Source organism: Podarcis vaucheri (genome assembly GCF_965113315.1).
Source record: "Podarcis vaucheri genome assembly, chromosome: 2".
NCBI classification, from domain to species: Eukaryota; Metazoa; Chordata; class Lepidosauria; order Squamata; family Lacertidae; genus Podarcis; species Podarcis vaucheri.
In genome coordinates this window covers 34,978,981-34,993,308 of record NC_138760.1, presented here as the reverse complement: position 1 = coordinate 34,993,308, position 14,328 = coordinate 34,978,981, and the positions used below count along the sequence as shown (strand labels likewise).

At 42.2% G+C, this 14,328-nt stretch overlaps 1 protein-coding gene across 1 annotated transcript; it reads right to left on the bottom strand.

Annotated features, from left to right (window-relative positions):
- Window positions 1-411: 411 nt before the first annotated feature.
- LGALS3BP (galectin 3 binding protein) lies at window positions 412-12,112 on the bottom strand. The gene is given in 7 exon segments (XM_082210946.1): window positions 412-1,738; window positions 2,342-2,448; window positions 2,452-2,582; window positions 3,192-3,323; window positions 5,184-5,375; window positions 6,858-6,929; window positions 11,963-12,112. Coding segments are annotated over 7 exon segments (1,665 nt in total). The 5' UTR covers window positions 11,994-12,112; the 3' UTR covers window positions 412-738.
- Window positions 12,113-14,328: the final 2,216 nt, after the last annotated feature.

The following is a 14,328-nucleotide window of genomic DNA, read 5'->3' as shown; positions in this document are numbered from 1 at the left end:
TTAGGTCAGTTTTTCAGAATAGCAGCTGACTCTATGGTAAGGTCATCCTGTGAATGCTCAAAGACATTTTTGTCTGAGATCTTTAGAAGAATGGTATAGTGGTGGTGGCTTTTTGGATCACCAAAAATGTGTAGCTTTTAGTGTTGCTACCCCTTTTCTTTGGAATATCATTCATGTTCAGAATCTGCAATTTCTGGAAACAACTGAAGACATTTTTGTTCCAACAGGCTAAATGGGTCTTTGCCACGAGTGTCCACTTCTTAGAGATTTAGTCTTTTTAAAAATGTGTTCATTTTTGTATTTTTAACTGTTTTTAATGGTTTCATATGTAAATCTTATTGATATGGTGGTTTAGAAGGCAATTAATAAATCAATGTTAATATAATAATATTGAAAGCGAAAGTTGGCAACTTGTTTTTCAAATTTTATTAAGAGAGAATCTCAAGCTAGGGGGATATAAAGGGGCAGGGAATGCACATCCAACAGCATGGGGACTTCAGTTAATTAGGATTAATTGTAGATGCATCTGTCAAACTCGAGGGTGAATAAAATTACCTATCCACTTTGAATTAGCTCACCATGATATAGATGCTGGCTTGGACTATCAAGACACAATGCTGAATCAACAGTTAGAGAAGCAGCTAGGACAACAATAGAAGCTGAGATACTATGAGATGTGCCTCAAGGGCAGATTTTGACTTGTTATATATTCTGCCTGCAACAGAGAATCCTAGCTTTTTATGTGTTCAGCTTGTAACTAGGACGCACCACAACAATAAAACCTGAGTAGCGAGTTGGGCATGGGAAGAAGGTGGCATTGGGAACCACGGCCGTACCATTTTGAAAACTGACAATACCTGCGATATAGGAACTTTGGCAGAGCAAGAGTGCTTTGTTATTGTAATGGATGGTGTCATCAGAAGAACCTTCCAGTGCAAGATAGCTAACAGGGGTAATGTCTGAGGAAGAGCATGTACCATTTTGGTGGCTTTGTTCAGGGCTGTGGTAGTTGAAGGCCCAGGTTATCTTCTGCATCTTGAAAAGAAAGCTAGGGTGCTTGTTTGTTTCAAGTTGCTGGGTGATTTGGGATCCAAGAAAATATTGCTGCAACAAGAAGCCATAGCTTAGGTGCATGCTCCAAGTGGGCTCAGTGTAAAAACGAGGGATGTGTGAATCACTTGTGAGGTCATGGAGCTTGTACTGCTCTAGGAATCTGAGTGGCACTGTGTGGAATTCAAGAGCCTCCATAATCTTCCTCTGGAAAATATTCTTATAAGTCTCATAAAAGGTCAGGTTGAACTGGAGCTCCAGCAGCTGCTCTGGCAAAAGCATAGGAAAGCGGATCTTTTCCACGTGGCCTTCCTTTATTTCATTGGTATGAGCCCATTGGTCCAGAGCTTTCAGCAGGGACCATTCATTCTGAATCACAACATCTGTACGGGACAGCAGGGCCTCCATCATCTCTGGCGTCAGGGCCAACCAGGCCTCAGTGCGAGTCAAGGCCTCACAGTTCCAGGCTAGGTGCTGCATGGTGAGATCCTGCAGCTGGGCATCTCCACTGGCCAGGCTGTAGTTGTACAGCTTCAGGTGAACATGAAAAGTGGGGTCCAATGGAAATAAGTTGGGGGAGACCTGGATGCAGTACGCTTGCAGGCTTGGAACTCCGTAGGCCAAAGCCAGCTTGTGGAAGCACTTTACTGAATCCAGTGTCACTCTGATCTGCCGCGAGTAGAAGTACCTGCATGAACAGAAGGAAACTTAAGAAGTGAGATAATGGCTATACAGCAACTGCTTATTTTTATCATGATGGGTTTTGAAAGAGAAAGACTCAGGACTTTGAAAAGAATGTTTGTGGTGCCCCAAATCCAAGCAATAGAAAAAAGTGAGGGCTTATTGACATGCTTAGTTTTCATTACCTTCCGACCATAAGGAGAAAGGGGAAGGCAACAAGCAAGACCAGTGTGATCCACTAGATCATTTATTACAGTTAAGCCTGTAACTTAGCTGAACTAGATTCAGTCTTGGGGGTAAGCCCCACATTACCTGCAAATACCTGAAAACAATCCCCGCCCCCGCCTGACACACAAAGCAGAGATGCTGGCCCTTACACAGATGTTTTTCTGTGCCCTTCAGACTGAACACATTTTGCAGAAGTCTTTTGAGGTGCTTCTGTTGTCTGAGTGAGTGCTCTGTTTTAGATCAACATAGTGAAGGAGCTAATAGAACAGTGTGCTCTTCTGTATGGCTCAAATACTGCCCATTACAGCCTCATGTTGATGCACAGAATGCATAGAAAGTCAGGAGAATCAGACTTGCTATGTCAAACCCTTGCTATTCTTACCTGAGAAAGCTGTTCACATTGGGCAGGCACTCTTCATCTACCTTCAGTGTGCTTCCTTGGAGAAGAAGGCTGGCCTCACTGTTTGTACGAAGAATCAGTCTATGTGCTCACAGACTCAGGACTTCAGTGTTGTTATCTGCTATCAGCACAGTGATGTTGAGGTCACAGTCCTGCTGGCTGTCATACAGTTTACCAAGGTCCTCAGGAAAACCTCTGGAATGATCCAGGAAAAACTCAGTTTCTGGAATGATGGAAACAAAAATGAGTCATGGAGAAAACAGAAAACCTCGCTGACCATGAATTTGCAGTATAATATGCAATAACCAATAGCCCCACTCCAAAATGAGAGAGAGGGTTATGGAACAATAGCAGCAGGGAAATTACTTTACTTGCATAAATAAAAATGTATGGAATTAGTTTAGGTGTATTGCCAAACAGTGATAGCCAGCATTTGGCAAGCACAATGGAACTTCTCTTCCCCTTTCATCATCACCTCTGTTGGGTCCTCCAACCTTCTGGAGTGGATCTGAGGGTATTGGGGGGGGGGCTGCAGGGGTGAGGAGAGGAAAGGGAATTCATGTTGCATGGAGGCGGGGATCTGTTCCATTGCCAAACAGGCACTTTTGGCTGTCACCCAAAAGCATCTGAAAACTGAAATAATGAACAACAGACTGACATAGCAAAACCAGCAGGGCTAGGTTTGAACTGGTACAGCAAGGTAGTAGTAGTTCTACCTGGGCACCCCCTATCTGAAATTGGGTAAATTTTATGCTCCCTGCTGCCACCATTGACACCTGTGACCCTAGGATATTTTGATGACACAGCTAACCACATCACACTGAGGACTCACTCTTGTCACACACCACTCCTGCATCCTCCCCATGTCCGCAGTTGTGTGACAACCAGCCTTGAGATCTACATTGTACAAGAGACTTCTCTGTCCCATTACAATCGACATCATCTAGAAGAATGGGACCGAGTCCTGTGAAGAAAGCAAACACAGCAGTCTGTCATACCAGAGATAGGGAGTAGAGAAGAAGGTAGAACTTTTTGTTTTAACCTATAGCAATAAATGCCCCATGCTGTAGATTGCAGAGAAAGGGAAAGACAATTGACTTGATATAGCCCACTGCTAATATTGTAGGTCAGAAGTGGAGCTGAGGCTTGTATTAATTTCCAACATACAAAACATGCCTCCAATTTACAGCAAAGATCAATTGTGCTCAATCATTCCTCAGAGCCAGAGCTCAGTTGCATGCTCGTCATGCTGCACTGACTTGGATGCAGAAGCATTGCACTCTTAAACATTTAAAAACTAAAAATAAACAATTGTTCTCACAAAATAAGAGTTAGAGATCTATCTATCTATCTATCTATCTATCTATCTATCTATCTATCTATCTATCTGGCTGGTGCATTTATATACCCCTTTTCAAGCAACGTGCCTAACAAAGCACATTACAATGAGAATTTAAACATTTCAAAAGTGGTTAAAATACCCCACAATTAAAATTCACAACAAAACAGTCTAAGGATGCTTCCAGACTGCTGCATTTTTGTGAATGGGATTCAGTTGCATATTGGCAAATTCAGACTGCCCAAATAATAGGCGCTCTTGCACAATAAATCCCCCATGGACTTTTTGTGGTAAGGCAAGTGATTGGAAAAAGCACTGGAAAGCATGAAATAACAATCACTTAGAGCACCATTGTATAACCTTCCCTCAAAGAAATCACAAATACTTAGATAAACTTCTGGCATTGTATAACCTCCATAAACTTTTTGCAAACAAATCATTATGAGTGCTCAATAAATGTGCTGTCTGGAAGCGCTCTAAAACAAAGTACAGTGGTTTTGACTCCTGAATCTATTCGAAAACCAAGGCGCATCTTCCAGTTGGCTGCAGGAGCTTCCTGCACTCAAGCAGAAGCCGCGGAAGCTGCGGAGGATGTTTGGCTTCCAAGAAACGTTCACAAACCAGAACACTTCCTTCTGGGTTTGTGGCATTCGGGAGCCGATTTGTTTCACAACTAAGCCGTTTGGGAACCAAGGTATCACTGTACAAAATTCAAGATGCAAAGAGTAGCATTCAGTTATAGAAAAAAAAACAGCCTAGGTGAAAAAGTATGTATTAATTGGCAGCAAAAACTCATGAGACCCCACAGATTGTATCTTGGAGGGAAGGGAGTTCCATTGGGAGGAAGAGGGGGGCTAAATTGAGGATGAGAAAAGAATGGGAAAGGTCCCATACAGACAGGGGCTCAGCCTGTTTCCATGTCTCCATTGAAGGACAGCCCATTGCCTCCTATGAGACAGCCTGTTCTACTGTCCAACGGCTCTTACAGTTAGGAGGTTTCTCCTAATGTTAGAGAATATTCACTTCTCTGTAATTTCCACCAATTGGTTCTAGTCCCAGCTTTTGAGGCCACAACAACAAAAATATGTTCCGTCTTCTGTGTGACAGCCCTTCTGATTTTTTGAAGGCCACTACCATGTCTTCTGAAGACAGGAGTGCCTGGCGTGCTCTGGTCCATGGGGTCACGAAGAGTCGGACACGACTAAACGACTAAACAACAACAACCATGTCTTCCTATAGGGTGGTGTTTAATCAAAGCAGACTCATTGAAATTAATGGACCCTGCTTAGTCATATTCATTAATTTCATTGGGTCAGCTCTGAGTAAAACTTAGTTGAATACCATCTTTAATCTTCTCTTCTCCAGGCTAAACACACCCAGGTAAATTAGGATTTGGGTCTAGGAAGCAATGGGGCAGGGTAAAGGAAACAGTAGCGTACATACACTATTCTTCTATATCATAAGGGATGAAAATCTGTATTGTACCTTCCCCATATGCTGCCCCTTGCTTTGCTTCTACTGCATTCTTGAAGCCCAGGGAACGGCAGACCACGTGTGCATCCATAATATCCCAGCCATCGTCACATACTGTCCCCCACTCGCCATTATAGTAGATCTCCACACGGCCCTCAGTGAGAGAGTTTCCCTGAGCCAGCCGGACTGCTCCATCATATAGAGCTGTAGTAAGTGGATGACACAAAAGTGAAAGGCTAACAGAAGCAGACTACAAGCTACAAGAAGAAGCTTGAGGTGCCAGAGAGCTAGTCATAGCATCCTTGAATTGAACTGAATGGATACCTCTCTACTCTGCCTTCCTCTACCTATTCTGAAATTGTGGGACCTGATTCTATTTATGAGCACGGATGGAATTCTAGAGCTGCTACTGTGAATTACTGCAGTTGTTTTTTTTTAAAGGAAACAAAATTCAGAATCTAATACATTGCTCTAATTTCTTGGATCAGATTTGGATGACAGAACTTCCTCACATTTAAATGTCAAAATCAAAATTTACATCGCAATTCAGTGTATGTTTCTCCATGTCATTCTAGAGGACATTTAACAACTGCTTAAGAATGAATAGGGTTAGTCAAAAATTTACCGAATGGTACTGCAAGTCAGCTGTTGTATACTGTCAAATGCTAGCTGCTCTTGTAAATCAGGCACTGTCCTGGATATGTATGCAGATATTTATTATCTAAATTCACACAGAAAAACTGGTGGCTGGAATTAACATTCAACAGTTCTAACAACTCAAGACTATCCCAGTAAAAGTATCGGTAAAATTGTGTGAGCAGGAGGAGGGAAAGGTTAGCTTCGTCAGTTATTCTGGGAATAACCCAGGCCCATTAGATGTATGGAAATAATCTGGTAGATAAAAACTATTTCCAGATATGGATCTGCTTGGTATGCCCAGGCTCAAGTCACATGGGGCCTCCTGAATATTTTGATCTACACACACACCTTTTACGTTTAGAGAGAAATAGTACAATATTTGTGCAATATAAGGTAACTCTGTTTTGGCTTTTCTTGCCTTCCCCCTCTCTCTATATATAAAATACATGGATAGCACATGTATAAAAATACATAAGCAAGCAGTGGTTTCATGCTGAGTGTGCTAGAGATCATTGGACAGAAAACTTCCATACATTATTGCATTAATGTTTGGCATTAATGCTGTATTTAATTATTGGGAAGGAGTTTCCTAGTTAATGGAATTCAAACAAATGTCAGCTTTCATGCCCCCTCTCCCACAAGCAATAGAAAAAGTGGAGGGGGACCTAAGTCAGGATGGATAACTTCTGGCCCCAAAGATATTTGTTGAACTATAACTCCCATCACCCCCAGCCAGCATGGCCTAAAGTCAGTCATGATCAGAGTTGTGGTCCAGCAACTTCAGGAGGACCACAGGCTCCACAGCTCTGAAACAGGTTCCTATGCAGGTATGATCCATAGTTAATAGAGTCCTGCCACTGTGAGAAAGTCTGGATGGAACAGAACTGCCTGGATTTTTCTTTGAAAGCAACACAAGCCAAGACATGCAGTCATACAGCCAAGAGTCAGGAACCTGTCTGTAGCTTTGTCCCATTCCCAACGGCCATGAAAGCTGCTGTTGCTTGAACAGAGAAGGATCAGAGAGCCTGAGGACACAGAGACACTTACAGAGTGAGTCATCTAAGCCAGAGCATAGCAGACAGAGAATTAGCAGTCCAGATGTAGTCCTGCGCAGCCAACCTGAAGGAGAGAGAAACAACATTACCTACTTTGTAGGATCATAGTGTTTGACCAGAATCTAAAGTACATGGGAAGGTCCAGCTCAGCCCAAGGGGAGAACCTCAGACTGGAAGGCAGGCAGAGCAAGGAAAGTGTGTGTAGAGGCCAAGAATGCCCATTGTTACCAAGGAAGATTTTATTCCCCAGCTTAAAACATTTTCAAAGACACGCTTTACAATTTGGGCAAAATTATCAGGTTTCTAATTAATTAATGCAGGCACATCCACACATATGGATGCATTCTCAGGACTTGCATTTGCAGCAAACAGCATGTACAACCTTAGCAATGCACCCTCTTTCATTTCATAGAATTATAGAGTTGGAAGAGACCACAAGGGCCATCGAGTCCAACCCCCTGCCAAGCAGGAAACACCATCAGAGCACTCCTGACATATGGTTGTCAAGCCTCTGCTTAAAGACCTCCAAAGTAGGAGACTCCACCACACTCCTTGGCAGCAAATTCCACTGTCGAACAGCTCTTACTGTCAGGAAGTTCTTCCTAATGTTTAGGTGGAATCTTCTTTCTTGTAGTTTGGATCCATTGCTCCGTGTCCGCTTCTCTGGAGAGGCAGAAAACAACCTTTCTCCCTCCTCTATGTGACATCCTTTTATATATTTGAACATGGCTATCATATCACCCCTTAACCTCCTCTTCTCCAGGCTAAACATGCCCAGCTCCCTTAGCCGTTCCTCATAAGGCATCGTTTCTAGGCCTTTGACCATTTTGGTTGCCCTCCTCTGGACACGTTCCAGTTTGTCAGTGTCCTTCTTGAACTGTGGTGCCCAGAACTGGACACAGTACTCCAGGTGAGGTCTGACCAGAGCAGAATACAGTGGCACTATTACTTCCCTTGATCTAGATGCTATACTCCTATTGATAAGGCCCAGAATTGCATTGGCTTTTTTAGCTGCCGTGTCACACTGTTGGCTCATGTCAAGTTTGTGGTCAACCAAGACTCCTAGATCCTTTTCACATGTACTGCTCTCAAGCCAGGTGTCATCCATCTTGTATTTGTGCCTCTCATTTTTTTTGCCCAAGTGCAATACTTTACATTTCTCCCTGTTAAAATTCATCTTGTTTGTTTTTGCCCAGTTCTCTAATCTGTCAAGGTCGTTTTGAAGTGTGATCCTGTCCTCTGGGGTGTTAGCCACCCCTCCCAGTTTGGTGTCATCTGCAAATTTGATCAGGATGCCCTTGAGTCCATCATCCAAGTCGTTGATAAAGATGTTGAATAAGAGTGGGCCCAAGACAGAACCCTGTGGCACCCCACTAGTCACTCTTCTCCAGGATGAAGAGGAACCATTGATGAGCACCCTTTGGGTTCGGTCAGTCAGCCAGTTACAAATCCACTGAGTGGTAGCATAGTCAAGACCGCATTTTACCAGCTTCTTTACAAGAATATCATGGGGCACCTTGTCAAATGCCTTGCTGAAATCAAGGTAGGCTACATCCACTGCGTTCCCTTCATCTACCAGGCTTGTAATTCTGTCAAAAAAACGAGATCAGGTTAGTCTGACATGACTTATTTTTCAGAAATCCATGCTGACTATTGGTGATCACAGCATTCCTTTCTAGGTGCTCACAGACTGTTTGCTTAATGATCTGCTCCAGAATCTTCCCTGGTATTGATGTCAGACTGACTGGGCAGTAATTATTTGGGTCCTCTCTTTTCCCCTTTTTGAAAATAGGGACAACATTTGCCCTCCTCCAGTCTGCCGGGACTTCGCCTGTTCTCCAGGAATTCTCAAAGATGACTGCCAGTGGTTCTGAGATCACACCTGCCAGTTCTTTTAATACTCTTGGATGCAGTTCATCTGGCCCTGGAGACTTGAATACATCTAAACTAGCCAAGTACAGTATTCTTGTACTATCTCCTTAGTTATTCTGGGCTGTGTTTCCTTTGCTGAATCATTTGCTTCAAATTCTTCAGGTCGGGCATTGTTTTCTTTATCGGAGAAGACTGAGGTAAAGAAGGCATTGAGGAGTTCAGCCCTTTCTGTGTCCCCTGTTTGCATTTCACCATCTTCTCCTCTGAGTGACCCCACTGTTTCTTTGTTCTTCCTTTTGCTACGAACATACCCATAAAAGCCTTTTTTGTTGCTTTTAACCTCTCTAGCAAGCCTGAGTTCATTTACCCTACTCATTCATAGTACTGCTGCATCAGAGTGCAGAAGGAGGAGGTTTTCATTTGAAGAGCTTCACACATGGCAGGTGTGTAATAAGAAACTGCGGGCAGCCCTGTTTAGGGAGGTTTTTAATGTTTGATGTTTTATTGTGCTTTTAATTCTGTTGGGAGCCGCCCAGAGTGGCTGGGAAAACCCAGCCAGATGGGTGGGGTATAAAGAAGAAGAAGAAGAAGAAGAAGAAGAAGAAGAAGAAGAAGAAGAAGAAGAAGAAGGAAGAAGAAGAAGTTGTTGAAGAAGTTGTTGTTGTTGTTGTTGTTATAGATCCACACTGGCAAGAGGACCAGAATAGTGGCTGGCAGCACAACACAGCTTAAAAATAACTGTATGTACTTTCTAATTCTATTTACCTATATAGTTCAGCACTGTTCAGGAGAAAGATTTCACTTCGGACAAATATGTTGAGTTCACCCCTAAAATATGGTAGTGAATGGAAGAAGATGAAAGAAGTATTTCCCCCCTCCATAGACTCAACACTTCCCTCTCATGCTGTTCCCCCAGGCTCCCTACACCAGCAACCACAAACCATACAGGAGTTCCAGCTCCTTTTCCAGTACACTGAAAGTTTCAGAAACTTGAGGTTTCAGTGAAAAGATTAAGTAAAATTATTCAAGCAGAGGTTGCAAATCTAAAACAGTGCACTCTTCTGCTCCACCAAGCAGGGCAGTTATGACTTTAGTGACATGAATGGCTTATGCGGTGTTTTTACATGTCCCTGCTACCTGCTTTAGTGCTCCAACCAGAAAGCTCAGGCATAAAGCGGAAACTGGTCCCCATTTGCCGGTTTGCAATTTTGAGTTCCCTATTTGAGTTCCCTATTCGATTCAAAGGCACGGGTGCGGTCTGAATAAGTAAACAGCATGTCAGCACCACTGCACTACAGAATAAGCTTTGGATTGCCCTAAATCATAAACCAAACTGACTGTAAGTTGTGCCCAAACAAGATGCCACCATACTTCATAAAATTCAAAATTCATGCTGAGTTTTATTCAGACTGCACCATGCATTTAAAGCACATTTAATGCACATGGATTTTCCCCAAAGACCCCTGGGAACTGTAGTTTGTTAAGGGTTGTGGGAATTGTAGCTCTTTGAGGGGAAACTGCAGGAATCTTGGGTGGGGTGGGGGGAGTCATGTGCACTCTATGTGGATCTGTCCTTGTATCTTTGCATCACATTACAGAACTTGGATCTGCAAAAAAGCAATTGGGAAACAACATTATCCTTAAAGCACATACCTCTTTTTTCCTGGGGAGCACCACTGCAGGGAGCAAGCAATGCAGATTTCAGGAAGCACAAAAGTTAGCACATCCCACAGGGAGATTAGGGTTCTCAAATTTAGCCACCTGACCTGTTCCTAGATACTTCCCTCTGGAAGCACTGGTCCCAGAGTTAGCTGCTACTTGTAGGTCTCTTCTTAGCTGGGGGAGATCCAGGGATACTGAAAACAAGACCTGCAGAGCTATGGATGGGAAGAAGTCTTTGGCTTCAGATTGGCTCATAAACAACATTACTGTCTGCTTTCCACTGCAAGGGAAGGCAGATATTTTTCTCAGCCCAGACCTCTGAATTCTGAAATGAAGTGGAAGACTTGTGGTTGCTATGGTGACTAGGCATTGGCCAAGCTGTGGCACAATGGACCATAGTGCGAAGAAGGTATAAAGTTGGTTTTTTGAAAATTGTGTCTGGGCCCAGTGTAGTCTGACAAAACCTCAGGAGCACATCACTTGGCAAGTTCCTGCACATTAAAGGAAAGTGGTATGATTTCTGCCCCATCATGGCATTTATCAGTATAGAACCAATTTTTAGTTGTGAGTAAAGGACAAATGAAAGGAACCAATCAGCAAACAGGGAATAATTTTGGGATTTGGGGGAGCTGAGAGATACGTCACATTATTCTTCACAGAACTCCGTCTTGGCTCCATCTCTATTTCACGCAAGCAGGTTTCGTCCCCTGATTCTGCTCTGGCTTAGGTTTTCTGTGCTGAATTTTCCACTTACCCAATGTGGACAGTGCTGTTTAATCTTTGGAAAGATTGTTACTTCTCTACACAGCTGCGTTTTTCCTGAGCTACTGCCTATGGACAACTTTGCCTAGATTTTATTTTCATCGGTTACTTCTATAGGTTACTTATCTTTTTCCTGGGTGAGGTTTAGACTTCATTATTTTATTTTTGAAGCTTTTCCTCCTCCGCCTCCTCCTCCTTCTACTTTAACTAAATTTCTATTTGCATGTTTCTGGATCCTATACCCTGACACCAGATTGAGCTCACATTCAACTAAGACCACAGGAGCCTGTTTCCTGGAATTCCACTCTGGACTCCCTAAAACTAAAAGACCATGTAGTTAGGAGGTGGTGAATATAGGAAGCTATATATAGGTGTGCTAGTGTGCGATTTAGCAAGGGTTAATTGGAGTTAATTTTAATCTTGCACACTGTAATCCTTGCATGTAATAGCCATTTTATCTGATATTTTAATACAGTTTGTTTCACACTTTATTATCCCATGTAACCATTGTACTTTATATTACCTGTATATACTTCTTATTTACCCTCCCCCAAGATTAATTTATGTATATGGGCCTCTTGATTATCCTTTTATATTATTTGTGGATTATGTTCACATAATTATGCATTAATAAATTGAAATGCATTTGCTGGTCTTTTGCTGATGCATTTTAAATGGATTTTCCAAACTGATTTTATCCTCAGTTCACATCTGGTCACACACACCTTGCCCATCTGGGGCAATTTCTGGGCCCTTGCTATCTATGCCACCTAGCTTTCCTCGTCAAATTCTTGTACTTACCCTGGAAGATGCTGGCAATTTGGAAATGCATCGTTGGCCTTGAAGATCTGAGAAAGAGGAGTGAGGGCAAGGATGCAAAAGAGTTCTGAAACTGCCCTTTAAGAAGGAGTAGAGGAGGAACAGAAAGTTTCTGTTTCCTATCCTTCAACTAAGTTTCTATAATGCATTGCTGACAAATACATAAACTGTTTCTGGAGAATTCCCTCTTTTGCATTCCCCAAAGGTTTGCAAAAAATACAAACATATTAGAGGTTTTGCTGAGGTCTTCAAGACCCAAGATACCAGATTCGTTTCCAGTAGTTACTGGCGTTCAAATCGTAACACAGAAGCAGATTATTTAAACATGCTGCACCAGGAGGATACTGCAAATAAAGATTCTTTTTCTTAGGGACAGCTTCTTTTGCAGGTGTGGGCATACATCCATGTTTCAAGTATTAAGGGTTTAGATGGTAAAGTTGTGATAAGAGAGGTCACTTTGTAGGTATTAATTTTTCAGATCGTTTCAGGTCTACACCCTTGATTAAAGATACAGTTTCTAATATGGCAGCCAGATAAATATGTAGCCCTTTGGTTGGTTGCTTTGCTGTTAAAAGCTTTTCTGTATCATATATGAGAATATAGGAGAATTGCAAGGGTGGGGTATTCCTCTGTGAGGAACGCAGGTCACACAACTGCAAGGGAGTACAGTGAAGACCTTAGATGGTACATCTCTTAATGCTCCATGAAAGGATTCTTTCACAATTTTCGCAGATGATGGCAAAACTCTGATGAAGATAAGGCTATTGATAAGACAAATTTATGGAAGATAAGGCTATCAAAGACCACTAGCCATGGTAGCTATATACTTCTTCCAGTGTCAAAGGCAGCATGCTTCTGAATGCCCATTGCTGGGAATCCCAAGTAGGGCGAGGGCTGTTGAACTCATGTCCTGCTTGTGAGCTTCCCATAGGCCTCTGGTTGGCCACTGTGAAAACAGGATGCTGGAATCGATGGTCCTAGGGCATAACGCCGCAGGACATAATAAATGTTCTTATCTATTCTTATTCTTCTTTAAAATTGTAAGTCAGCTAGAAAGACAGGAGGACCAGGCTGACAAAGAGTGTCCTTTGCCAGTCTACTTCAAACTTCCAGTTCATGTGAAAATCTGAAGGGGGCAAGAAAGGAAACTGTGGAGACATTACATCATTTTGGCTTGTGAATCTTACGGAAATGTTGTCTTCAGTTTGAGGGATAAAAACTTGTTTGCCCAACAAAGTTATATATCTTAACAGTGCAGTTTATAACATCAACCACAACCCAAACAACACAACATCCTAAGGGTATTTAAACAAGGTTAACCTATTTGTATTCCAGAAAAATAGTGTATTCTAGAATCAAGTTATTGTTAATTATGTCATTTGACAGAATTTCACACTGGCAACAAAGCCAATTACCCCATGAGCTTCCTGACATACTTCAGTAGTCAGATCAGCATTTATAAAACCCAAAGAACTGACTTTTTCTGAATGTTCAACAATTGCAGAAAAGGTGACGAATGCCCAGATTGTCTCAAGGAAGAAGTTCAGAAGCATGGGTTTCCTCAGGATTTTTTTCAGGTTGTTAGGCAAAATAAAATACTGGAAGGGGGGGGCAAGCTAGTTTCTCACACAGAAAAACTAGAAGACTGGTCCCTGCACATTTTGCCTCATAACTCAGGTTCTGCAAATGCTAGAAACTTCCTTTTTAAAATGAAAGCTGAGAATTTGGAAGTTCTAAAGATTTATTAAAATTTTCTGAAATAGTATTGTGGTCAGGTAGATCCTTGCCATGAGGTTAAAAAACCCCCTCTCTCTCACCTTTTGTGGGAAATTTTGAAGAGAAGGGGAAATAAATGTATTTTTCTCTTTCTTTTTGTATCTGTGAAGAACCCCACCGCACCCCAAAACTCACAATATAACAAGAAAGAGCTCAAGTTTAGAAAGCGCAAACAGTCTTGAACTCAAGCAATGTATAACAAAGTAGGGAAAGATTTCAATAGGAAACGGTGAGGGCGAATAGTCTTTTTTTTCTCTCCCCTCCCCCTGAAATCTCCCCCCTACACATACACACACACACTGAATAGCAACCTAATGTTCTTGTTTGAGGCTGGTTGGAGCCCAACATATATCGTAATGTAGCATGTCCCCATTAGTACAGTCAAAATAAAATGCAGTTTAAGGGATGCCATTTTTTAATGCACAAATGCAATTCTGTTGCACATTAGGAGTGATTATTCTGGATTAATGAAGTACAGTACAATATTGTGATCTTGGGTCCATGGGTTCTCAGTTCCTCAGTCAAAACAAGGTCTCAGCCTGATGCTTCAGCAACAGAGGTCCACAGATTGT